The sequence below is a fragment of the Cladophialophora bantiana genome (genome assembly GCF_000835475.1).
Source record: "Cladophialophora bantiana CBS 173.52 unplaced genomic scaffold supercont1.20, whole genome shotgun sequence".
Lineage (NCBI taxonomy): Eukaryota > Fungi > Ascomycota > Eurotiomycetes > Chaetothyriales > Herpotrichiellaceae > Cladophialophora > Cladophialophora bantiana.
This window is the reverse complement of record NW_015971594.1, coordinates 573,537-599,349: the sequence shown is the minus strand read 5'-3', so window position 1 is coordinate 599,349 and position 25,813 is coordinate 573,537. Positions and strand designations below refer to the sequence as shown.

Here is a 25,813-nt window from a genome sequence, read left to right as displayed (position 1 = left end):
TATTGGTGACATTGACTTTGAACGAAGTTTTTTTTTTTATGACCCGCTCGTGCCTGTCTTCAAGCGACATTTGGTTAACGTAAAAATGAGCTTCGTGTCAACTTATCAGCTACCATCACATGGCTCAGCACATACATCGCGTTTGCCGTGCTCTTTATGTTTTGTTGAGTCAGACATCTCCGGAATTTTTGCTGGTGTGTCCGCTGAAACCACAATGAGTGGTGTAGGGGCGCGAAGGCAATAGTATTGCGGCAGGAGTGTGAACGGTGGGGGGTGTTCTGTCTTAGATACGAGAAGAGAGACTTTGAAGACAGAGAAGGATTTCGCAAGTAGCGAATAGGGCTGTTATTCGACATAGGTCACATTTTCTTCGCGGGAATAGTTAAAGAGGATGCGAAATTATGAAGGCTTCCCGAGCGCCCACCTATAAGGCCGACAACCTATCTCAAGCCTTACAGATTATATCTATCCCAATCGAACTGTAATGAAACACCTTGGAAACTTGAGATTTATGCCTCAATTTAGTTACTACAGAAGGAAGTTCTAAACTATGCTATCGTAGTGGAATTGATGATCTCGGAGAGCAAACTTACCTCCTCACCGAGCCTAAGCAGCCTTGATAGAGAATAACAAGCGCTAAAGAGAAATAGCGAGAACAAAGGCGAGCGAAGAGCAATAATTCACCAAAGTACGGGAGTTTATGTGCCGAAGGTTGCTTTATCATGGCTCTGTAAGCTTCTTCCAGAACTGGTCACGCACCCTTAATTATTATTCCGAAATTGCTTACCTTTTTGTTAGTTCTAATCAGGTTCATCCAAATTTTGACAAACCCAGCGCGCCAAAGCTTTAATCTTGAGCGAAGTTTCTCAAAAGTTTGACCACGGCCGCGTGTTCGTAACGCTCTGCATGCATTAGTGCAGTCCGACCGTCATCATCTCTTGTGGTTGCATCTATGCCTGCCGTGGCCAGCAGCTGAGCCACCACCGCCTCTTGCCCCATCTGTGCCGCGTACATCAGCACTGTCGTTCCAAACTCGTTCTTCACGTTCACGTCGATACCTGGCCACGCCGACAACAGCTTGACCACGGCGGTGTGTCCGTTCCCGACCGCGCGTATCAGCGCCGTTCCGAGAAAGCCGTCATCTATCACATTCACGTCGATGCCCTAGCCACGCCAATAGCAGCTCGGCCACGCGGTGTGTCCGTGCCCGGCCGCGTGCATCAGCGCCCGTCTCTCCAGAATCGCTTGTCGCATTCACGTCGATGTGAGACACTGTCAATAGATGCTCTATCACAGCGGCATGCTCGAACGCTACCGCGTACATGAGAGCAGTCGCGCCGTAACTGTCTTTGCAGTTTGGTCGTCTCTCTTCCCGCAGCAACTCTGCTGTTGTATTTGCCAAACTAAATAAAGCAGCTAAATGGATTCTAGTCTCGTAGCTGCTACAGTATGTGCTCCCCTGCGCGGGTATCGTGACAGCTTCCGGTCCGATCTCGCGCTTTTGCTCGATAGCTACATTCGAATACAGAAGACCACGGGATGTCCGGGACTGTGCACCAGATGGGACCGAATCCTCTCTCGTAGCCAGCCACTCGTCTTGGCAGGGAGCCCCGAACCCGATTTTCCACACGGTCGAGTCTCTCCCCCACATGACAGCGTCTCATCATAGCAATTGTAGCCACGACTTTGCCTTCTTTGCACTGATGAGGTCTATGCTACCGCTGGACTCTTTTCTTCGCTTGGCGGGAACCATTGGAAGAGTTCTAGAACTTGGTTCTGCCTGCAGATCTCCTCCTTCCTCCTCGCTGGACGAAGAGTCGGATGAGATAAAAGAGTCGGAGTCGGTCATATCTTCGTCATCGCTCGTAGACACGTCGACTCCCACGTCACGAAGTGCCTTTGCGAGCTTTTGCTCGATGTCTGCGCGTCCTCCATTCCGTATCTCTTCAAGACCTTGGTTGACTTTTTCAATGAACTCGTCATTAATCGGGACTGTCCATCTGAACTCATCCGACTCTGGCCCACGGGTGAGCTGGAAGCTAGGTTGATTATAAATTCGATCAGGGTCCACACCATCCGCAAGGGGCTCGGGAGTTATTTTGCCATCTTTAGCTCTTTCTTGTGCTCGCCTCTTTGAAGACGAGGCGTTGTCGGCATCCTTGGCGGAAAGGCTTTTATACCCAGCCCTGCGGTACGCCTTTGGTAGCTGGAAGCGCGGCTTTCTGCCAAACCATTTACCGTTGGCATACGCTTCCTGGATGTACTGAAATCCGGCGTTTGTGGGATTCATGCCAACCCAATTGGCCACAAGCGGGTTGAGATATTTCAAATCTTTGATCGCCAGAACAGGGAGCATGGTGGCGTCGCCCAGGGGTGACTCGGTTACTCCGAGAATGGGATCGCTCACAGAGAACGCCCCAGTCTTGAGGGTCTTCATGGACTCATGGAGCTTGAGTATATCTTTTGTTGCGGCCTTTGATTCCGTTACTTGACGTTGAAATGAACGAAGCAGCGGGCCGGGAGATTTGTCCGGATTTAAAAGATGGCGAACCTTTGTTTCGGGATGATACATGCGACCAAGGTACGTATTTGTGCTAAAAATGGCACTGATCCGAGTGTCCGGGTCATCAACCAGGTCGTTGTACGATCTGCCTGGACGAAACACAACCTCGATCGGTAAGTTTTCAAGTGCATCGTGGTCGTCCATTTCGTAGCCGTCATCTCGACCGTCATTCTTCATCTGAAGGTCGCGAAGCTGCTCTCCTGCAGTATCGAGGCTGGCTTGTAACTCATCTCTCCAAGTGCCTGTGCCACTGGGCCCTAGAGGCACATCTTCTCGAAGCGAGTCACAGAAATCTTTTCCGTACTGGGTGGTGCCAAGCTGGTCACACATGACATCCCAGTAGCAATCGTTCAGGTACTTCCCGATGCGCCGCGATCGATCGTCTTTTGACCCACCCTGAGGAAACTCGTCGATTATGGTCCTCCAAAATGCCGCCAGAGACGTGCTGTCATCGAGGGATTTAAAATCCTTGGCTCCTAGATGGTCTTTCCATTTATCAGTCAGCTTGCCGTCCACATAGGGTCGTTGAAGGACCCAGGTACTCCACCTCGTCAGAACTTCTCTCGATTCCGCGTGCGACACGACAAACCATTCTCGATGATCCTTGCAGCATCTTAGGCAAGACTGAATTTTTCGACAAGACTGGAGCTCCGTGTGGATGATCAATTCCAGTCTCTTCGCATGCGGTACCAGGGGAGTGTGACTGACCACTTCCGGTCGCGCCAGACATCGAGCAAGTTCGTGTGCTCGATGCTCCGGGTGGAACTTGGAAAAGCCAATCTTCAACAAGGCCATGGTGCTGGGACCCATCTGGGACCGTAGGACATAGACGTAGCCCATTCCATGCCCTTGCTGTTCGCTCGGGCGCAGGGGGGTATTCAATATTCGTCTAATGTCTTCACAGACACTCCTGGTGGTGAGACTGCCAGTTCTGAAAGGTCGGAGACCAAGATCTCGCTGCTCCGAACGATAGTCGCGGGCGTGGTCTGATTCGCATAGCTCCGACAATAGGATGGCCAAACTGCGAATCCAGAATCTGAATTCCTTGGCATCATCGAATTGCCGATTTGCCTGTGGTGTGCAGAGGCGTTTGGCTTGCTCGACCTTCTCGGCACCGCTGATAATGAAACGGACGGTGAAATGATCCGATGGTAGCAATCCACGTATAAGATTCTTGGCGTTGTGCCCTGGGTGAAGGTCACTCAGCTGTTGGCAACTACATAGTATTTTCGAGCGCGTTGACTCTGTCAGTTTGTATCGAAATGACGGGCTGAAAGTCGATCTCTGAAAGAAAACCCGCAAAGTGACTATGGTGAGCCACTTGTCGTTAGTTGCCGGATATTTCTGCGACATGACGTGATGTTGGGGACTGCTGGGGTTTCAACAACTTTGCGAGAGAGGCGAAATGAGGTGGGAAGAAAAGGATTCGCAAAGGTCGGTCGGTGCAGTAGTTTAGTAGTCGTAGCATTTGCTGCGCCACTATAGAGCTAGTCGGAAAGCATTCTTTGCGCCGGCAACAGGAGACCGCCTCGACAGGGGCGATTTGGTCCGGGAATACTTTGTTCGCTTCAAGTTCGATCACGCAAGCCCAGACCCAGGAACTCTGTCCATAGCAGATGGCATTGAGAGATCCCACGGAAGTGCTTAAATACCGAGGTCAGTGTCCACTACTCTATCAAGCAGGCAGCAGAATGGTCGAAAGTAGGCCTAGCGCGAAATGCACCAATAGGCAACCACGGGGAGGACGGCACCTGGGTTCCAAAGGCCCGCTAGTGGTGACCAAGTACTTAACGGGCCCCATCCGCTGCCTGTTTGGGGCTATGCTCATGGCTAGGCGCGACGTGCTCAGGGTTGAGCAGGTGCTCTGTCTGGGGTCGGACCTGGACGCCGGATTGGACTTTCACGAGCGTGGTTTTGACCATAGTGTGTAGGGCTAATCTACTCCCGACGTTCGAAATCCATATCGAGAGGGTTTTTGGTCGAGACGGGGGGTAGAGCCATCAGTTGTCATTATTGCTTGCCCATTCGAGCGACCCATAATTGGCTGTTCTTCCGGTCGCCGAGCCTCGATCGCCATCTTCCCGCTAGCGAGTTTCAGCCAGAGAGCCTGCCTGAGCCGCGGCGGTGCAGCCTGATTGAAGGCGCAGGGCAGAGCGCATTAATCTCTCGCGGTTCGCCGAGGAGCAGCCAGGGAGTGACTTGGGATCACAGTCAGGTCGTGATTATAGGGGATCCCATCCAAGGAGCCCAAACAAGCTCACGTGAACGAATAAGATCTATCGCATACGCAATATCAACCCCTTCAGAAAATAGAGGCTCAACCCTCAAGTTTCTGAGGTTTCTGATGCGGGGTGGTTCGGGATAGATGCAAACCATGTCTAACCAGACACGGGGCTCTTCGTGGTGACAGTACAGGATGCCAGCATCGCAAATACATGTTTTCGAAGCTAGAAGTCATAGCCATTGATCCGCACGTTGCAAACTTCGTTAGCATCATCTCCCCAACAGTAGGAAACTGCGACGTATCGCGGGTTATTTTTCAAGGATACATTCCTGAGAGTGAACTCGAACTGTGAATGGATAGTGAGCACACGGATCTCATCGTCTTGCAAGAGTCTGCGGTACAACGGATGAGAAGGCTTGCTGGTACACTGACATGAGGCCATAGCATTTGTTATGAAATGACAACACACTATGGTGGTAGAGCCAATGCGAGCCCTTTTGGCGCCTTGGCACTTGAGTGCCTACTTCTTAGCTGTCATCACTGTCGATAGATAGTTACCCAATACGATACCCTCCACGTTACCACTGCTATCCATGTCATACCAGCGCCTCTTCCTCCTCCCTGTTGTTACACTGATGCTGAGTCGGTTCCCAGCTTCCCCGCTCAACCCCGCTCTCCTCCGGTTAAATGTTGGTAAGCCCAAAAAATCACATGCCGTAATTCCGCTAGCGTAGCAATTTCCAGTCGCCCGAAGGAATAGCAAGGCTGGGAGCATATGTTTATTATGAACTCGCGCGAGCAACTCTTTTCTTGATATTCACCTTCACTCCTGCCTTTGGATTTCTCACCCTTTTGGACACAACTTCTCGTCTTTTGACACTCTCAGCGCTATCCAAGTAGTGCGAATAGGTTTCCCTAATTCTAGCACAAGGAAATCCAGCCAGGCGTCTTTCTCACAGATATTACCTGAGGGACTAGCTGCTCCATTACGAAACACAATATCTGGACAGAGAGTTGACGTGAATTCGAGCAGCAATGTCTTTTTCACGAAGCTGGTGCGTTTCTCCGCGTTTGTGACGGAGGTCGCGGATGCGCAACCTAAGAGTTTGATCTCCCTACTCAAGTTCTCGATCTCAAAACAGTCTATGGAAAGGAAGAGTCTCTCTTGGTAAGGCCGAAAGCATGAAAGGTCGATAAATCTGTCTCAGCCATCGCCAGCATACTTCATCTAATCTCCTACGGACTATAAAAGGTGACTTTCAGTGTCAGAAGAATGATATTTTACTCTCAGAATTACCAAGGACGTTCCGAGATGCAGTAGACATTTCTTCTCGACTCCAGATCGAGGATCTATGGATAGATTCTCACAATCATGGTTAACTGCTGCCGCTGCTGCTTCAACGAATTCCAAGTCAGGCTGTTCTCCATTTCAAAAATCATCAGCATACAAGTAGCTGGATCGGCTCGTTGGGCTTTACTTCGTGGTATAACAGAATGTGAGACCATAGGTCACGTTCCTTTGCGACACTTTGCACGGCCTCTATCGCTGTCGTGGTCTCGAACGCACGCAGAGAATTCTCAGCCTGGTGGCTCTTGTGGCGACCTTTCCTCACGCTCCGCTACCCAGCGGTGAGGTTCTCCATCGCCACATATGGTGTCAGTCTCGGATAGTGCTCGTTCCAGATCACCGCCCAAGGCACCCTCCTCCCGGCCATGTACACCTTCTCTCCCCTCGCTGTGGGAAACACCAGCTGTTCGGCATGACCTCTTCATCTCACTGGTTGCATTTGGGTTGACGCCTGTTTGTGTGTATCTAGTACCTCATCGCCTCGCTCATTGGCTGTCTCGCCGAAGGTCCCTTCACCGACTGGACCGTCCAATTCGTCACCAAGTGGCATGGCAGCTACTTCGCCCCTGAATCGCGACTGTGGTGCATGGCCCCTCCAACAATCATTGACCCCGCGGGTCGCATCCTCTGTGGGCTGGGATACAGAACCAGTTACCCTCGATCCTCCCCATCGTCGGCACGGCGACTACTTACGGGCTCTGTGCCGTGCTCGGCATCGGCATGACTTATGTGGCTGATTGCTGCAGGCCGGTATACAAAAAGACCATGACTGTCATCACGGCGGCGAAGAATACGCCTGCCTTCAGAGTGAGGATTGCTGTGTCCCCTTGCGCCTCAAATTGTGGGTGAAGTTTCGGACTGCCATCCTATGCGCTGCATATCTATCTCATCGTTCTTTCAATTCGCATATCGCTTGACAAGGATGCTAGGTGACACGCCCTTAATCCCAGTCCCAGCAAGGCTCCACCTGCGCCCGGTAATCCCGATTGTATTATGTAGCAACGAGAGACCAGGAACTGCATTGGATACTGTATATTTTGTCAAATGATACGCATACCATCCAGCAACGCTCTGCCATGCCATCAGTCTCGGCTATCTCTGCGCTAGCCTCGCGTTGGTAGCTGCGGTCCAAGAAACTGAGGAGGCACTCGCGCCCGTGCCATCGTCATCCCAGCCCTCCAGTTCGAAGTGACGCAAGTCCAGCGGACTCGTGTCAAATGCTGAGAGGTCAGGCAGCTCGCCGTTCGGGAAGAGGTCCAGCATCGTCTCTGGGTCGAACAGAGGCTGAAATATATCCAGGGTCTGGCTCTCAAGGGGGACTGCATCGGGTTGATGCTGGTTTGAAAATGCGGATGAGAAAGCCGGGAGCTGCTGCTGCTGCTGCTGCTGTGCTTGATCTTGTTGATACTGTACTAAGGCTTCTGGGGTGAATGGGACTGTCGGGAACGGTTGCGGCCAATTCGTATCGCCCGTAAGATGAAGTTCCTTTTGCTCTGCGGGGTCCGCTTTTGAAGCGTATCATTAGTACGCCCATAAGCAGGTAATCTTCGAAGATTCTCACCTTCGCGGTCTTCTGATATGGACGAGCGAGATGGCGCTCCGTCTCTGGTACCGAGGTGCTCGATCTCGAGGCCCGGCGTTTCTCCTGGCTGTGCATATCCATCTTCCCTTGAATAGAGGATGCCGATGAATTCGAGGATTGAAGCCTGCACGTGGGGAGCATTCATCTTGAAGCGTGTCAGTTTCTGGGGATCCAGGTATTTCGGCTCGTCTTCAAGCACCGTGGGGTGCTGCTTGTGCCCCTTGTACAAGCACCGAACGTAGATTTTCTGTCATGCAAGAGACGTCAGCTACCCTAGAAGAAGTTCTCCACCCCATTAAGTTTTGTTGGCCATACCAATAGCGCGGCAAACTTCCAGTATTTCGACATGATATCAATCATCTTCATGTTGGCCTTGACGTTAGTGTACGCCCTCTCGCGAACAGATGGGTTGGAGCTCCAGAGGAATGGGATTTGTATCGCACAGCCACAATATGCGCCATAGCAGATGAAGCTAGGCATTGCGCTGAGTCTGTCAAATATTGATGCCACGACGTGGAGCAGTTCAGAAGTCGTGCAGGCGTGCTCATACGCGAGCTGTGCAGAGAGTTGTCGTGCCGTCGACCAGCTTTCATCAACTCCGCCCCAACAGAACAGAGGGACAATAGAGGCATGGAGAGCGCATAGAGATTGATGATATACCACATTTATTAGGAGGATGTTGGGCAGCAAATGTTTGGGTGTAGCAGATATGTTGGTCCGTGTCAGACGCATATTGGAGGGCAACTTGCGCCACCAGTCCGACAACTTCTCTTGGAGAGCATACATCGCCGGGAGCTGCGTGGCAAGGCTGGATTCGGCCGTCTTTATGCAAGAATGTACCAATGACCTATTAACGGGTTAAGCTTGTGTGAATATGCAAGGTGTAGTCTATATGATCAGCTCACCAGAGCGTCAACACCTTGATCACTTCGGCATAGATTCCTCCATTGCCCTCACCGGAGTCTAGAGTGACTCGAGCACTCCTCGAATGTCGAGCTTCGAAATCCCCTTCTGGCCATGGGAGTGCGAGCTTCTCCATACCCGCAACTGGGAAATTAGACAATGACTCAGAGTTGTGGCAGTGCATCAGGTAAGTGGCCCAGCAGCGACGTCGACGAACCTCAGACTCCCATGAGGCGTCCTGTTGAAGTGTTCCACACCCGACACCTATGATAGACAGTAGGTTGCATGCGCTTCCTGTAAAAGTATCAGCACTGTAGTCCACCCTTATTAACGATTAGGACCTTTGTGCAGAATAGCCATCCTCCATGAACCTTGGCTGTGCCAGAAGACACTCAGGTTCACAAATGTGACAAGGCTGTCTTCGTGAAGCTCATGGAGCTCGTGGAACACGAGCTTGCCTGCGCGTTGAGCCCATTCGACCATGAAGCCATGGTCCTTTAAGGTAGCTTGACCATTGTTATCCCGGTAGAAACTACGCGAGCCTAGTCAGCTACATCAACGGGAAAGAAGCAGCCCGTCTGCATACTTTGCTCCCCAGGCGCAAACTCCGAGAAGGACGTGCGGACGTGCGGTACCAGAGACCACCGCCTCGAGAAAAGATCTTCTGTGAAGCAGAAGATGAGCATTGTATACATTTTCGAAGTAGAGGTCAACCAGTGTAGACACCAATCCTTTCGGTATCCCGATGTATCGTTCTTCGAACGCTGGTTGTGGCGAAAGGACAGGTAAAGTAATTTGAGAGTTTGCGGTGCTTGTCAAATTGGTTGTTGTGGCAAGTTTGTCCTCTCGAGCTGATTTAGGCGTTTGTGAAGCACGCCTCTCATCGAACCCAGAGCCCAGAGGTTGCTGCGGCTTCGAGTGTCGCACATTGAAGGGGACACTGTAGACGCATGTATGCTTCAATCTCAAACAACGTTTGCACTTTGGCCTCTCCCCTGTACAGCGGATCTATCACGGTCAGAGCACAGGAACAAGCAACGGCCAGCTTGTCTGAGTTACCTTCTGGCTTTTGCATGTCCCACAGGCTTTCCGTGGCCGACCTGAGCCGGTCAACATGATGCATCCCGATATCTGCCAAACAGCAATATTCCCGCCATGAGGAATGCTGCGTGAATTTACACCACGGGAGCAATTCACGGACTTCGATGCGGGGCAAAGAGCTTGCAGACGGAAAATGGGGTCAGAACAACGGGGTTGTTGAGCCAAGACACGGAAAATACAAAAGCAGCGATAGCGATGACCACCTGTTGCCCCGCTGCAAGCCCTCCGTGGAAGTGACTCGAGTGGCCAAGTGGGAACAGCCACTACCGTAGGCCTTCGTTGCCGACCTCGCCATTGGCCAAGCCATCGTCGAGCCTTGTTACAATTTGCGACCTTGCAAGTAGACAGAACGAGGCTGGACAGTTGTGGACCTGTTCAGATCTATTCAGGAGAGGCTTTGTTGTCACAGCATAGTACTTTGTAAATAGACAGATAGAGGCTCGGTCAGAACAAACCATGGCAGACACATTTGATCAGTGGCAACCTAAAGCCATTTACGCAATCAACCTGATATTTCAAACCCTCACACCGGCCACCGCCCACGAGCCAGGCTGTGTGACCCTTCTCCTCGGTCTTCGGTGACATCTCTACTCATGAAGTCCTTGCTGGTGCCAAGAGCAAGAGAGGTCACCGGGCCCTTCAAGCAGAGCTGGCTTTACGGCGTTGGTTGATAACGTCTATTGTCCTCACCATGTAATCCCGCGTGGCTTCCACCTCTTCCATAGGAACCTGCTTTGATCTTTCCATCTACGGTTAGTGGCAAGTCAGCATCGTCGCTGAGATCCAGTCCGATACTGACATTGCTGCGTGAAAGGCCAATACCTCGAAACATGGATAGGGACGTTGCAGGGGCAGCTAACTTACGATTGCGGCGACCGACGCGCGGAGTTCCTCCCTGAGCTTCGGCCAATCCACATTGGTCAACTTTCCCCCAGACTTGACAATCTCGCCGTTGATCATGACTGTGTCGATGTCCGAGCCATTGGCATACAAGACAAGAGTGCCAATGGGGTCATGTGCCGGAACCAGTCTAGGAGCGTCACATCTGGTGACCAGTAGATCTGCTCTTTTACCTGGAGTAATACTCCCAATGGCTTTCTCGAGTCCAACAGCCTTGGCGCCACCCATTGTAGCGATCTCCAGTACTTCTTCGCAGCTGCGTGACATCTTTAATGGCGCGCTGTCTCCCGCTTCATGCTCAAGATGTCTTTGGGCCTGTAATAGGAGTCGCATTTGCGCAAACATGTCCGCCGGCGCACTGCAGCAGACATCGACACCCAGAGAAGCGCTGCAGCCGCGATCCTTAGCCTTAAAAGCTACGGGGTGACTCATGCCCATCTGCAGCTCAGTGTCAGGCGTACTGGATATTCCACAGCCCTGCTTCGCAATAAACTCAAGCTCATCATCACGCAAGGTATTACCATGGCTGAGTAAGAGATCCGATCCGAGCAGACCTCTTTGCCCGAACTGCCTTATTATGCAATTACCCGGATCCCATTTGCCGAAGTTGAAGTGCCCAGTAATGACCTTACAGCCAATAGATCTTGCATAATCGATTTCTTGGACGAGTCGGTCAAATGGGGTCAAGTCAGGTTCAGACAAAGCGAAGCCCATCCGCAACAGATCACCAGGCTGGCTGGACTTGAAAAACTTCTCTGCGACCCTTTTGGTATCATGGAGTCTCCAATCTGGCGTTTTCTCTTCTCGTTCTTTATCCATACATGATCCTTCCCAGTGTGGATTGGGATACATAGCATAGCAGAATGTTGCTCGAATCTTCGCATCTTGGAGCCCTTTGATGGCGGCATCAGCATGCTCCGGGGAGTTGATAATGTGCGAATGATCAATCAGGTATGTGATTCCGTTGTCAATGGAGTCCAGTGCACCGCAGTAGTTTCCGAGGTACGCATCGTGAACCGTGTAGGACGCTCCGTAAATCTGTCTCAAGTTCAATATGTAATCCGACAGTACATAGTCGGAGCCGATCGTCCTCAGTTGCGTCTGCCAAGTATGTCGATGAGTGTCAATAAAGCCCGGGGAGACAATAGCATTCGTGCCGTCGATAACGATGGGTTTCGAGGAATACTGTAGATCTGGACCGACGGCTGTAATGACGCCTTTTTCTATCAGAACGTCACAGTTTGATACGGTGCCAATATCTTTGTCGACCGAAACGACGGTGGCATTTTTGATGATATAATCAGAACCCATTGTTTATCGATGGGCCTTTGTCGTAGATGACTGTATCTTCTCACGTGTTTGGATGGACATGGAATAAGTGATAACTCGTGTTTGGCGCGTCACCAGGAAGAATGCCAGAGATATGTCTCAAACCCAAACGCGAACCCTAACATAAACGCGGGGATTCCCAACGGGGCCCGACACGGAAAACCACATGGTGTGTTCAGCTTGGACGTTTTCCGAGCTGCAGAGCCTTTAATCTCGGAGATGCATGTCGAAGAGTTTTGCTCGGTTCTGTGGAAAAAAGCCCCAAGCCGACAGAACCACGAGCGTGGCTCTCATCGGCGTCAAGCCATCAGACTTGCTACCTTGCGCCTTCACGTTTGTTGCAGTCCCTGTAAACGGACTGCTTTCATTCCCATAACAATATGCAGCTAGAATTTGAGGTTGATCTGATAACTATACACGCCATGCCTTGCCCCTGTCTTTACGTGGACGTGCATTATCTATTCGTCGTTGCCGCTACTGGGAAACACACTATATCCAACATGACCCAGGTCTTCTTTGAGCCTTTGCCCACCAACAAGAACCGGGTGGCAGTCTTGCAAGATAAACAACATCCTTGCCCACTCTGTTTCACTGGCATTCTTCCACGTATGCATCGTCGCGCGTTGAACCGCAACGTCCCCTTTGTGCATGAGCGTCCTACTTCCGTCGTCCAACTCCATTACCATCTCTCCTTCAAGTACAATGCCGTAGTCCAGACTCTGTGTGCGGTGCATCATGGACTTGTTGTAAGGTGCAAAATTAACAATGCGGATGACGGTGCCGTGCGGGTTGACGATCTTAAGATTTCCCGACGCCTTGATCTTTTCGTGCAATTTGATATCCTTGTCCTCATTGAGGTCGGGTGGGAACTCGGAAGTAGTATAGATGAGGCTGTGGCTAACTCTCATCCCTTGATATGCTTTGGCTTCTTCAACGGTCGAGCTTTGAACAATGGCCTTGCCTGTAGAATTGTGTCCAGTCACGAGGACCGTTGGGTCAGGGAAAGGTGACTTTGGGCTTTCATCAGTTCCAATACTATCCATCTTCTCGGATCGTCCAACTCGATGAACAGAAGTGCCTAGGATCAACACCCCCAAAAAAGATAATGGCGTTCAGCAGAAACAAATCCGATGTGTTACAAACCTTCATATGAGCCAGTGTGCGGAAAGGGTACAACCAAGTCCACCAAAAGTAACGGCTCTGAACACGGCGCACGCCTCGCCTTCAGGTTTATAAGCTAGAAATCTGCCAGTGCGGGATCTCGATCAATTGTCGCGGGTGGCTAGATGCCAGCAGATTCCCTCGCGTCGCAGAAGTTTGAATCATGACGAGGGAGGCGGAAAACTCGCTTTGTAGATCCTTTTTCCGCGTCCCCGTCCAGCGCCGCGAGCGTCGGACAAAATCTCCCAACAGTGAAGACCTTGTCCCTGTCCTCCTGTCAACAGTCGGGAGCTGTATGACCAGAGTCTGAACATTTCTTGAGTTGGTTCTGTTCGAGATCCTTGTCGCAGGTGGGAGGCAAATAAGGACTCTTATCTAAAGATTTCAAAAGGAAGAGAAAGCCGTCTAAATATCGCAAAAAGCAATATCAACTCTCGACAGAATAATGACCGATCTTCTCCTTTGGGACCACCCTGTGAGTCCCTTTGCTCAAAAAGTCCGTATCGCCCTCCGCGAGAAGAACATTCCCTTCGAAGCCAAGACTCCGAAAGGCGGCGGCAGTTGCAATCTAGCACTTCTAGGCCCGGAGTTCGTAAAGCACAACCACCGCCTTGAACTTCCCGCATTGGTCGACCGCGATATCAAGATCTTCGATTCGACGATCATCCTTGAGTACATCGAAGATAAATATCCCAATGTACCGCTCCGGCCAGCGGATGCCTCAGGGCGCGCGAAAGCACGTATGATCGAAGACGTGTGCGACTCGCAGTACGAAGCGATAAACTGGGCTATGGGCGAGATCGAAACGTTCAAGCGAGCTGACGGCGACTTGGCGGCGAGGATGAAGGAGAAGGCGAAGCACCAGGCAACGCAGATCCAGGCCTGGCTTACGGAACAGCTTGGTGATGCCGAGTGGTTCGGGGGCGACATGTTTGGCTATGCGGACATCTGTGTATGGCCCTTCGTGAACCGATCGACATCGTACGGCCTAGAGCCTGAACCTGGAACGCCGCTCAGGAATTGGTACGAACGGGCAAAAGAACGGAAGTCGGTGAAGTCGGTATTTGAAGAGTTCTCGGCAGGTGTAAAGGTTGTGACTGCAGCTTACGAGTTCTTGCAGAAGGGTCTGCTCAAGAGGGAGTACCGGGATCATCGGCTGGAGTGGATGATCAAGTCCGGTGGCATTGATGTCGTGAGAGAAGGGCTTGAGAAGAACAACATACGATTTCAATGGCCATCTTAATAAAGCTCGAGAAAGATGAAAACTAGACCAAGCAATTGTTCGTCGAAGGCCAAATGAATTAGACATGATCACCCTTGGTTTAGTGCTCACCATAGCTTCGAAGAGGCTATCAAGCACGCCCTTTAGCTAAGCACAGATTTGGAGGTCGTGCTGAATAGATGGTGCTGGGAACCCTCATCGAGTCGCGTTTATCAAGGGCTTGGATCGGACAAAAACACCAAGTTGAATCGCGTTTTCGTTAAAAGGATAGACGCTGCCACGTGAGTTGAGGTTGGCTCTGAACTGAGTCCAGGCTTTGATTGCGGCAGAGTCGAATCTGCCTCAAGACTCGGTGGACGTTGCCTACCAGTATATCTGCGGGAAGGAGAAGAAAAAGGAGTTTTTGATGATTTGGATGAAGAAAAAGAGAAGATTATGCCTTCCAGATAGTCTTGGTTTCGCCCAGCGTTTATTTTCTGAAGTCTCGCTCAGATTGAATCCAGATAGTTCGGTGCTGTGCCTTTTCCATTTGAAAGCCCTACTCCATATACAGAGCCCAATACACTCTACTAACTAAGTTTAATACGTCCATGTGAATCCCTCCTTGTATTTGATGAGAATGCTTGTGCAGATCCTAGGATTCCTCGAACACAGAGTACTCGCTGCCGCACTGCTTCGTCGCCATCACCTTCCCATCAGTCCTCCCAGTGTTGCTGCTCTAATAGCTGCTGTTGAGCGATCCGTAGCTGATGCGTGACCTCAAAAATATTCGACAGGTGACTCATCTCTTCCCGGAAATCCTGGAGGTGGTCAACTCGACCGCGAAGGAGCATCCCCTGAATTTCTTTGTAGATTTGTGCATATTTTTGGAAACGGTCCACGATAGCCACCTGAACCTCTCTGTCATCTTTATGACGAGAGGAATGGCGATGAAAGATACAAAATGATTCCCACAAAATCCGAGCTCTGATGAATCTCATAGTCGCGCCAGCTGCCGCCAAAAGGTCATCGACTATCTTGTCGACGGAGAGGATCTTGTTTAGTTCCAGCGGTCTCCTGGGTGCATACGATCTCCTTCCACCGGCAACGGAGGTGCCTTGGGAGTGGGGATCGGGGTCTGAATTGTCGAAGTTCAGGAGAGTCATTTGACCGACTGATTGTGGCTCGCAAAGTGGCTTTTGGTAGCTGGTGCTCGAGAGTGACCCATCCACATAGTCAGCACCGGAGCGGGGAGGCTGGACCATGGTCCTGGAAGAAGAGTTTGACCCAGCCGTGTTGATTATTGGAGCAAGCCTGGGGTATTCTTTGGTCGCTAGCTGTTCCTGGGCATTGTGAAGCGATTCACTAATGTTGAGTAGTGAAGTGGCATGTTCAAGAAGGCCAACGAGGTCGCGGTCGAGATCTCCCGTCAGTTGGACAATACTAGCTGGATTCAATATCACCCCCAGCCCTTTGTGTGTCCACGACCAAACGGGAGCGCAGTCCTTAGTTGCGTCTTCTTCGGTAAGTCCAGCCATGATGGTGATAATGCGCGTGAGAGACGGTGGCAGATGGGAAATAGAAGACAGATAATGAGTTATCCGTTGATTTGGACACGAACCAAGCTGGTGCGCCATCGCCCTTTTAAACATTTTCACCTCTCATCTTGGGGTTACGAACTATACAATCCTATTCGGCCCAGTTCTTTATTTCCTGACCGAGCTGGTGTCTCGGAGATTCCGTTCAGTTCTGTACAGCTCCTGTTGCAGACGTGCACTAACAAGCCGAAATGTCTCTTTCTTTCGGCAAGCTGTGTCTCAGATTCTCAGCCATGAGAAGAGCGCCCAGTGGCAGCAAAATCTGGATTTGGCTGGTGTTGTCGTCTTATCGAGGAGCTGATTCATCAGAGCCATTCCCATCAACCCACAGAATATAGGATGTACTTACGCAAACGAGAATGCAAATGCCTGAAATGATCTCCTGTTAGTCGTGTCCGTGCACACTTTTCTGAGGGATACTGTTACACTGGCAATCCACTGGGAATGTCCCATCCCCTGAAAAGTCCTAAGACATGTCCCGGCGGATATCGGGTGTGGATAAAACAAAGGCGTTGACGGCACTTTTTGATCTGAACGGTGTTCGAGAAGGTTGCGCACCAAAATGATAATTAAAGACTATCAGAAGGCTAATGGCGCCTTATTGATGAGTGCCGACAACCGACTTGTTGCCCGCGAAGAGGCGGAAGCTCTATGTCAACTATGGAACGTTGTGGTGTGGTCCGCGAAGAGGGTCATATCCTTATCTCTACCTAAACCGCCGAAAGCTTAGTAGAAATAGAACTCCGAGAAACTCGAGCCCGCTTAGTAGTTGTCATCGTATCGGGCATCATCACGGCCTTGGTCGTAAGCGTTGTCAACGTCGTCACCGAATCCTGATCTATCGTTAGCACCATGCAGCTGTACTGGGAAAGCGAAGAGCTCCGTAAATTGCTTCTAGTAATATTTCTCCAGGTATGAGGGGACTTACTCTCGACATCCCCGACCTTTCGACCAGCCCAACCGGCAACGTCTTCCGGCACATCTTCAACGTCCTGAACTGCGTTGTCCCATTTGCGGTCAATATCTTGGGGAATATCCTCCACCTCTTGAACCTTTTCTCCGGTCCAGCGTGCGGCATTGTCTGGGAAGTTCTCAACGTCTTGGACTCCGTCACGGAAGTCGTTCTCGACATCATTCTTGGCATCGTCCCATTTGTCCTCTGTAGTGACCGTCAGACACAACTGTCACAGGAGGAACGGGTGCAGCTCTACTCACCCACTTTCTCTCCTTCATGCATCAAGAGCGCGCCGCCGAGGAGTCCTGCAGCTGCACCAAGTGCAATATTCCGACCGGTGTGCGACTTCTTCTCTGATTCTTGCTCGTAGCGTCTCCTGTCATCTGCTCCACCATAACCTTGTCCAGAGCCACTCTCATCGTAGCCACATCCGCCATAGGACGGTTGCGGGTGCTGGAAGGTACGCTCTCCGGTTTCACGATTGACGAAAAACCAGCGGCCGTCACGCTCATCCCATTCGGCTTCCCACGGATAGGGTACCTGAGGGCGACCCCCATATGATTGGGGCTGGTCGTACGGGTCCCGGCTGTAGGAGTCTTGCGGTCGATCGTTATAGTAAGACATGGTGAGGGAGGGGGTATACCAAGTCGTGGAGGTCGTAAAGCTTAGAATGAACGTAGTGGCATCCAAGTCAGGAGTAAACAAAGTCAAGGAAGAGAATGGAAGTGTTGATGGGCGAGGAAAGAAAGGGAGAGAGGAAATGAAAGTCGAGGTTGAAACAAGCCAAAGATGACGGTGCCGCCAGTCTTAACGGGGGAGCAGAGCATGACACGGTCGCGTGGCGTAGCGTGGCACGAAACGAGCGCTGACACGTCCAAACTTCCTGAAACGATGGAGTGACTGGAGAACAGCAGATGGATGATGGTGGCGGAGGCGTTGGAGGGGTAAAATCGCGAATCAAATAGACGAGCCACTGCCACTGCCACTGCCACTGCCACTATGCGATCAATCGGTGACCACTGCACGGCCCTCAAGCGCTTCGTCCCTTTGACCTTTGTTCCTGCTTACTCATCAACACTTGCATAGTTCCTCATCTTGTATTATAGCTAGAACAGGGCATAGCTATCATCCCAGGGACAATCGATCGGCTCGCCCCGAAGCACAGCTGCCCCGCTTCTCCTGTTGATCCTCCCACTGCTAAGCTCATGGACAAGCTTCGCCCAGAAAAAGCTTGGCAGAATGGCATTAGCGATTAACCATCTCGCTATCTCGCCATGGAGACCACACCATGCCTTCGATCGACACTGCCATCTCAGTGATGGGAATCGGATTCAGGAAGCTGCGGACATGGTCGGAGCGGATGGTGCATACAACATACCCGATGGTCCTCCATGGTGCAAAAAATGCATCTCCCGTCAATTATGCTATTATTTTTTCGCGCCCCGACTCTCCTTGTCATCTTGTATTCTCTCAGTTATTTTTCCCGACAGTCATGCTCATGATATCCTAATCATCCCGCAGCTAAAACCGAGCAAAGTGCTGCAGCTCCATCTCTGAGTCCTCCCATACCAGTCCACATCCTCACGTATCTCGGCGAATGGGAACAGCCAAAGATCAGGCTGCTAGGCAATTTGAAAATCACCCTGCTCATAATGATTGTTTCCCGGAGATATCCCGCCAGGACAGCATTGACGAAGTGGGAAACGGAGAGGATGGCGAATCAGATGAGAAATTGTCGGCGTCCATGGCTCGAACTATTCGGGAACTAGAACGGCTGGTCGACGAGGCCGTCAAGCTTGCCGAGAGTGCCGGGTCTCCTCACGATAACTGCCATATTGCAGAACAACGAGGTAGCAATCTGCTCAGTCCGCCATGTCGACCACCACTGGGTCTCGCAAAGAAGGTCAGCAAATACCTAGAAGATGTCTGCACAAAGACGAGCGATTTCGTATCCCCTTCAGAAAACGGTCAGTCCCCCAAGTCACGGCCATCTGTGACAGAGCCATCTTTCCAGGGAGATGAGATAGAGATAGGGGAAGAAAGCCTTCGCGGCCGAGGGGCGTGCATTGCTGATAACCTGCGGATCCTCCTCCCAGAACCAATGGCTGAGCCTTTAGAAGAAAGAAAGACAAAATTATCGAGGGATAGGAGATCAACAGAACTGCCTTTGGATCTCAAAAGCCCGGCGGCCCGATTCCTCCGCCCTCCCCGGATTGGCCCTCGCGTCACATCTGCCAATGCCATCGAAGAAAGCAGTTCTTCCACTTCAAGGCCAATACCTACTCTCCAGCTGAATGGTGACCACCTGGATGTCCATTTTGATGAAGACAAGGAACCGTTGTTAGGTAAGCCTGGACTGGGCCACGAAAGACACTTCAGTCAAATGTTTGGGATTCCATCCCGGCACGTGAGCATCAACATGGCACACCCATCGCCCTATCCTTCCTACAAGGTTGACCTCAATGGCGTACAGCACATTGACCTCCCTGAACGAGCGGACGATCTGGATGTTCACACGACTTGTCACCATGCACCCATGGCTCGCAATTGGCCAAACTCTCGGAAGCGATTCGCTGCGGTGGTGAGCTGTATCAATGTTACTTGCCTGGGTTTACTTCTTGGGATCTATGCAGGAGAGGTCCCAGCAATTCAGTATGTCATTGTTGACTTGGACAGCCAAGTCATTCTGGGGAACCTCTTCCTCTACCTGGGACTTGCCATACCAACTTTGATATTCTGGCCTCTGCCGTTGTTGCATGGACGGAAACCCTACACCCTTGCAGCGCTCGCATTGGCATTGTGTCTGCAAATACCTCAGGGCCTGATGGTTATTGCATTCCGATCACCAGATGTGAGCAGATACCGCATTATTTTACTCCTGTCTCGCGGTATGTCAGGCTTTGTCCTTGGATTTGTGGACATCAATAACCTTGCGACAATGTTGGACATCTTCGGTGCATCGCTGCAGAGCAGTGATTCGCATGAGCTTGGCGACCCGTATGATGTCCGCCGGCACGGAGGTGGAATGGGAGTGTGGCTAGCAATCTGGTCCTGGTGCACGATAGGCTCGATCAGCATTGGATTCCTTACTGGAGCACTGATCATAAGCCATACTTCGGTCGATTGGGGCTTTTGGATTTCGTTTCTCCTCCTAGTGGCTGTTATCCTGCTCAACCTTATCACGCCAGAAGTGCGCCGATCAGCATTCCGACGAACAATTGCGGAGATCACTGGCGAGAGTGGGAGCTTCAGCAGGGTTGCTCGTGGGGAGGTCAAACTTCATCTCACCGGGAATGGGCCGTACTGGTGGGGCGAAGAGATCACCGCCGCTCTGCGGATGAGTTGGCGAATGGTCAAGCAGCCTGGCTTTCTGGTACTGTCTATTTATGCAGCTTGGGTGTATGCACAATTCACCTTGGTGTTGATGGTGAGTCATTGACCATGATTGGTAGTGGTTGGCTAACACCAACAGTTGCTTGGAGCATTGGCTTCGACTGAATACCGTTACCGTCCAGATGAAGTTGGAATCTGCGTTCTTTCACTGGCGATGGGATCAGCTTTGGCAATACCTTTTCAGACAGCTTCTTGGCTCAGTCGTTCCCGATACCACCCTCCTCGGACGGACAGCATGACATTCCAAAAAGCCATAGTGTGGCGGTCACATACGGTGCGGCGGACGTTCTTCACGATTTTTCTCCCTCTGGCAGCGATTGGATACGCCCTGTCATCAAGACAACCTCCTTTTCCCGTCGCTGTGCCATGTTTGTTTGCTGCTTTCGTTGGGTTTGGTTCGAACCTGGCCATTGCAGAGTGTTATGCTCTCACAATGCTAACCTTTGATACATCGGACTTGCAACCAGGAATGACGGGTCGCCCGCCTCCGAGATCAGTCACAGGACGAATAAGGGAACAACGAACGAATTTCTCCTGCTATCCCCGAGTCAGTGCAGGCATGGCAGTTATTCAATCTCTAAAGTTCGTGTTCGGCGCCGTGGCAACGGGCATTGGGGGTCGAGTCGAACGGAGGTACGGTGGTATGCAGGCAGCTGGCATCGTCGCGGGTGTCCTTATGGCACTGACTCTTCTTCTCACGGTTGTCCTGTTCAGATGGAAAAATGTTCAGATGATCCCAGGTCGGCAGGATCGAGTTGTCGGAGAGGGAGAAGAAGAGTGGGAGCCTGTGATCCTGGGTAACCCAACCGGATTGACACGCAAGATAAATATCCTCGAGGCGGGCGACTACACTCGGTGGTCAGAGATCCGACGGCGGAACCGGTTGACCACTCGGTCTCGGGACGCGTGAGGGATAGCTCGAAGCTTTATCTGAAGCTTGTTCTAGGATATTATAAGCCCACCATCCATAGGACTCTTTTGAATTGTTTTCCTTTGGATTTTGATCGATTCGGCACGAAGGAAACCAGTCGTTCGCGACTATTTTGATAGGCTATTTGCGGCAGAGGCAGTAGCTGCACGCTGAGTAATTTGTGTTGAGGGCAGAGGAGGCACCGAGGCGGTCGACGTGCACCTTTGTCAGCGGTTGGGAGTGGGAGGATTGAGAGATAAAGTCGGCACCGTCGTGCAGGCTAATCGTAGTTCACGAGGCTTAATCAGCAGCCAGCCGATGCATGACACCGACATGGCAGTTGCTGGGTTCGCTGGAGACGATGATTCGGCTGAAAGTGCGGGTGGTGGCAGGGGATCGCCAGGAGTGCAGGCGAATAGCTGGCGAGCCGGTGTGTGGTGTGTTTTTTTAGGGCCTCCCATCGGTGTGCTTCGTTCCTTCGGCCATGCGCACTACCTCGTACGGCCGCAAATCATGGTCAACCGAGCACCCAGCTATTCCTGGGAGAGCAAAGATCTTACCTCGCTCGCTGGATCGTGGTGGATGTTGCAGAAGCCCCTCTGACCCCCTGGTTGTTGTTTGAGAATCCAAATCGAAGACGGGAAAAGGCTGGTCGCGAGGGGGGAAGGGAGCTTGGAGGAGCCATGTCATATTTCGCAGGCGTAGCCCTTTAGCGGTGATTAGCTGCCTGCGTTGTGTCATCATGCTCTCCATCTGCACCCTCCATCACCATCGCCATTGAATTGAATCTCCTCTCACTACCGTTAGCACACACGATCCTTTCTACCTGTATCCATTGGCGATTGTTCGCATGGCCAGCATAGACTAACCGTTGCTTGGTCGACCTGGATTTGAGATAAATTCTGTTACTCTCGTTCTCGCTTCTCGCTTCTCGCCCTCACTCCAACCCTCCGTTATATTTGCCCGTCGCTCTCACTGTCTACCCTCGTATCTCCTCTCTGACCACTCTCTACGTCCAACCGGATACCGGGCTCCCAATATCCGTTCGTATCCATTCATACCGGACTTCTCGGTCCCCCATTATCGCGGTCCGAGGCCGGTTGACGTGCACGTCTGATTCCTCCCCGCCATCGCATCGCCACCACTGACCTCATACACCAAGCCAAAGAAAGGGTGTACGCCACTTTATAACCGAGATATCCCAAGACTCTGGGGACATCCCCCTAGCATAAGCCCCCTCCTACGGATCAAACATACGAATACACGCTGGAAGAGCAGTTGCGCGTCTACCAACATGGATATTGTGGATCGGGACATGGAGCGGGCTGAGGTCCAGGCCACGCGACAATGGTCCCACGAGAGTAAAGAGCGCCGGTCATTGCGCAGCCAGAGATCTCAGCAATCTTCCATATCCAGCTCCTCGGGCTCCAGCACATCAACCGCTCCCGATATGGGCCGAATAGCCACTGCTGGAGCGTCCAGCGTTCCTTCGGCCAGGGCAGTCAGAACAAGAACCCACCCCATCGAAGACCTTAGAACGGAAACACATCGGTTGCAACAGATACAGACAGTGGGAGCAAGCGTAAAGTCGAAGGCTGACACCCGACCTTTGCCGGAATTTGGCGGTGGAAAACCATATCCTCCCGATCTGCCAGCGCAGGAAGAGTATGTCGTGGAATTTGATGGCAAAGATGATCCTCTCCATCCCCAAAATTGGCCGCTCCGAAGAAAGTGAGTGTACACTGGGCGACGGGTGATGTCTATGCTGATCAGTTGCAGGTTATACATGGGCGCTATTTTAGCTTATGTCTGCTTGTGCAGTACCTTTACTTCCTCTATTTTCTCCGCGTCCACATTCAGTGTGGCCGCTCATTTCGGAGTCAGTGCCGAAGTAGCCACCCTTAGCACATCCCTTTACGTCCTGGGATATGCATTTGGGCCGCTGATATGGGGTCCTTTCTCAGAATTGCAAGGTAACTAGTGTCAAAAGCGAGAGGAGTCGACGTGCTGATAATCTCCGAACAGGCCGAAAACTTCCTATTATGATCGCAATGTTTGGCTTTTCCGTCTTTTGTTTCGGTTGTGCGACAGCAAAGGATCTGCAGACGGTTATGATTACCAGATTCTTCACGGGTTTTTTCGGTTCATGCCCGTTGGCCGTCGTCGCCGCCGTCTTCGCCGACATGTTTGACAACACCCAAAGAGGCACGGCAATTGTCATCTTCTCCTCCATGGTTTTCATGGGCCCGATGCTAGGACCATTCATTGGAGGGTTCATTAACAAATCCGACCTCGGCTGGCGGTGGAATCTCTATATTCCGGGCATAATGGGCTCGGTGGCCTTGATCCTGGTTTTGTTGTTCATCCACGAATCTTACGCTCCCGTCGTCCTGGTGGGTAAAGCCGCCGAACTGCGCCGCCGAACTAAGAATTGGGGCATCCATGCAAAGCAAGAGGAAGTTGAGGTGGACTTCAATGAACTCATCACTAAGAATTTTTCCCGTCCGATCCGGCTGCTAATCTCAGAGCCAATCATTCTTGCCATCACCTGCTACATGTCGTTTATATATGGCCTCCTGTACTGTTTCCTGACGGCATACCCTCTGGTCTTCCAGGGAGTCCACCACATCACACCCGGGGTAGCGGGCTTGCCCTTTTTCGGAATGGTCTGTGGAATCTTCATAGTGGCAGGTTTCATCATTTGGGATTCCAAGGCCTACAACAAGAAGCTGGCGGCAAATGGCGGAATTCCAGTCCCAGAGTGGCGTCTCCCACCCGTCATGATCGGAGGCGTGTTATTTTCCGCTGGTCTCTTCTGGTTTGGCTGGACGGGCTTCAAGGCATCGATCCACTGGATCGTCCCCACCTTATCTGGTCTCTTCACCGGGTTTGGCCTGTTGGCCATTTTCATTTGTTGTTTCAACTATATCATCGACTCGTATCTCATGTTGTAAGTTAAGGTGCCCCTGTCCATTTCTTGGGATGGACTGAACTGACCATGTTTAGCGCTGCTTCTGCCATTGCGGCGAACACCTTCCTGCGGTCGTGTCTTGCAGCGGGCTTCCCTCTTTTCTCACGCCAGATGTTTGATAACCTGGGTATTGAGTGGGCCGGCACGCTTCTGGGCTGTATTGCTGCCCTCTGCGTCCCGATTCCCGTGTGTTTCTACTTCTTTGGCAAGAAGCTCCGTCAAAAGTCGAAATTTGCTCCCACCATGGCGATTCGAAAACCGGTGGACGAGGAGACCAGTAGTGATGATGAGGAACAAGAAGCCAACATGGCCGCGTTGCATGCTACTCGCAGCCGCGCACACCATGATTTGGAAGTGCGGTCGAGAAGGACGCGAACGAACGGTAGTTCGGTGACCACAACCACCAATGCCGGGCATGATCCAGAGAAGAGTGCATAGGGTGCCATGCTTTTGAAGGCGGCTAAGTTGCGTGAAATCTTCGGTCAACGGTCGAGGATGGACGCATAGAGATGGAGAATGCGGATTGCCCTGTATTTAGACTGTGGCAGGCATTGTCTACACCATGTAATGGTTCTAAAATAGCAAATCATTCTCTGGCATACCGCTTACATTCTGGATCTGGGTCACCGTGACAGCTCGTTGAGTCGTTGACGTTCGCACGTGTGGGAAAGTCGGGCGAATTTCGCCCAGATTCCTGGCTCGACGGTCCGGATGCACGTACAAGGCTGAGATGCAGCTATATAGATTCCAATCCCCTCCTACGAAGTACTTCCTCACGTTTTCATCCAACACTCAATGCTCGCACACTCACACATATGTCCTACCTACATGAAAGCACGTGGAATAGGATGAAAACGAATGTCAGCTGCTCATTCATATGGTACCTACCTACTCTCTTATCTAACCTAAGCCTCATCTCCGAGCTAAAGGGCCAACACATTTTCATGACAACGATCTGAAAATGAGGACCCTCTTGACGACAAGACACCTTGGCATACCTCGTACGAGGCATATACTATGGCTGTCAAACCACCGCAGGTTGAACTGCCGATGGGTGATGCACAGCTCCACATTGTGGCTCTCGAGTCAAGCAATCAAATTTTCTCCCATTGCAACCGAGGCGGCAAACCAATCCCTTCTCGTCCTCTCCATCTCCATCCTCACCATCCTCCTCAGTACTTATTATCGTCTTGACGCAATTGCCAGTGCTTACGGCATCATCACCAACCAGAACTGACAAAGCGCGGAATGTCTTCCAGCCTTGCCCAGTTGCCCACTGCCCAAGCAGGTGATGGAGCCACGGAGCCACAGAGCCCCCGAACCACCACTGTAACCACGTTGGGCCATGGAACATTCGATCTCCCAGTCACCACATTCAATCCGATCCAATCCGTCCCTTCGGCGAACCCTCCACTTTTAAGCACCTGTCGTCCACCCTGCATTGGCTCCATCTCTTGGACCTACAGCAGTTTGTGTCAGGATCGGTACAATCCGTAGAAATCGGAAGAGGAAGAGCAGAAGAAACAGGATGCGTCTCACAGCGCCGTCTCAGACTTGCAGATATTTAAGTATCAGGCCACGTCGCGCGGCGTTCGTCTCTTTTCCACTTCCCAGACCATCCCTCAACAACGCTCCTTCAGCCGCTCCCAGTCTCCCACGATCACCATCCCAGTC

General features: G+C 51.6%; 9 protein-coding genes across 9 annotated transcripts; 3 read left to right on the top strand and 6 right to left on the bottom strand.

Moving 5' to 3' along the window:
* Window positions 1-846: 846 nt before the first annotated feature.
* Z519_11048 (uncharacterized protein) lies at window positions 847-1,324 on the bottom strand (the record flags this gene model as incomplete). Its single annotated transcript, XM_016768761.1, has 2 exons — window positions 847-1,164; window positions 1,259-1,324. The coding sequence occupies 2 exons, from the start codon at window positions 1,322-1,324 to the stop codon at window positions 847-849; spliced, it is 384 nt and encodes a 127-aa protein (XP_016615148.1).
* Window positions 1,325-1,663: 339 nt separating this feature from the next.
* On the bottom strand, window positions 1,664-3,916 carry Z519_11047 (uncharacterized protein; the record flags this gene model as incomplete). The annotated part of the gene is made up of 1 exon (XM_016768760.1): window positions 1,664-3,916. One exon carries the CDS (start codon window positions 3,914-3,916, stop codon window positions 1,664-1,666), a length of 2,253 nt encoding a protein of 750 aa, XP_016615147.1.
* A 3,311-nt stretch (window positions 3,917-7,227) lies between these two features.
* Z519_11046 (uncharacterized protein) lies at window positions 7,228-11,932 on the bottom strand (the record flags this gene model as incomplete). Its single annotated transcript, XM_016768759.1, has 8 exons — window positions 7,228-7,640; window positions 7,697-7,964; window positions 8,033-8,564; window positions 8,623-8,914; window positions 8,962-9,152; window positions 9,207-9,628; window positions 10,412-10,468; window positions 10,586-11,932. 8 exons carry the CDS (start codon window positions 11,930-11,932, stop codon window positions 7,228-7,230), a joined length of 3,522 nt encoding a protein of 1,173 aa, XP_016615146.1.
* A 476-nt stretch (window positions 11,933-12,408) lies between these two features.
* On the bottom strand, window positions 12,409-12,993 carry Z519_11045 (uncharacterized protein; the record flags this gene model as incomplete). Its single annotated transcript, XM_016768758.1, has 1 exon — window positions 12,409-12,993. The coding sequence occupies one exon, from the start codon at window positions 12,991-12,993 to the stop codon at window positions 12,409-12,411; it is 585 nt and encodes a 194-aa protein (XP_016615145.1).
* Window positions 12,994-13,556: 563 nt separating this feature from the next.
* On the top strand, window positions 13,557-14,354 carry Z519_11044 (uncharacterized protein; the record flags this gene model as incomplete). Its single annotated transcript, XM_016768757.1, has 1 exon — window positions 13,557-14,354. One exon carries the CDS (start codon window positions 13,557-13,559, stop codon window positions 14,352-14,354), a length of 798 nt encoding a protein of 265 aa, XP_016615144.1.
* Window positions 14,355-15,028: 674 nt separating this feature from the next.
* On the bottom strand, window positions 15,029-15,850 carry Z519_11043 (uncharacterized protein; the record flags this gene model as incomplete). Its single annotated transcript, XM_016768756.1, has 1 exon — window positions 15,029-15,850. One exon carries the CDS (start codon window positions 15,848-15,850, stop codon window positions 15,029-15,031), a length of 822 nt encoding a protein of 273 aa, XP_016615143.1.
* Window positions 15,851-16,672: 822 nt separating this feature from the next.
* Z519_11042 (uncharacterized protein) lies at window positions 16,673-17,489 on the bottom strand (the record flags this gene model as incomplete). The annotated part of the gene is made up of 3 exons (XM_016768755.1): window positions 16,673-16,743; window positions 16,839-17,069; window positions 17,126-17,489. 3 exons carry the CDS (start codon window positions 17,487-17,489, stop codon window positions 16,673-16,675), a joined length of 666 nt encoding a protein of 221 aa, XP_016615142.1.
* A 973-nt stretch (window positions 17,490-18,462) lies between these two features.
* Z519_11041 (uncharacterized protein) lies at window positions 18,463-21,168 on the top strand (the record flags this gene model as incomplete). Its single annotated transcript, XM_016768754.1, has 2 exons — window positions 18,463-20,292; window positions 20,338-21,168. 2 exons carry the CDS (start codon window positions 18,463-18,465, stop codon window positions 21,166-21,168), a joined length of 2,661 nt encoding a protein of 886 aa, XP_016615141.1.
* A 1,294-nt stretch (window positions 21,169-22,462) lies between these two features.
* On the top strand, window positions 22,463-24,577 carry Z519_11040 (uncharacterized protein; the record flags this gene model as incomplete). The annotated part of the gene is made up of 4 exons (XM_016768753.1): window positions 22,463-22,899; window positions 22,948-23,141; window positions 23,194-24,118; window positions 24,175-24,577. The coding sequence occupies 4 exons, from the start codon at window positions 22,463-22,465 to the stop codon at window positions 24,575-24,577; spliced, it is 1,959 nt and encodes a 652-aa protein (XP_016615140.1).
* Window positions 24,578-25,813: the final 1,236 nt, after the last annotated feature.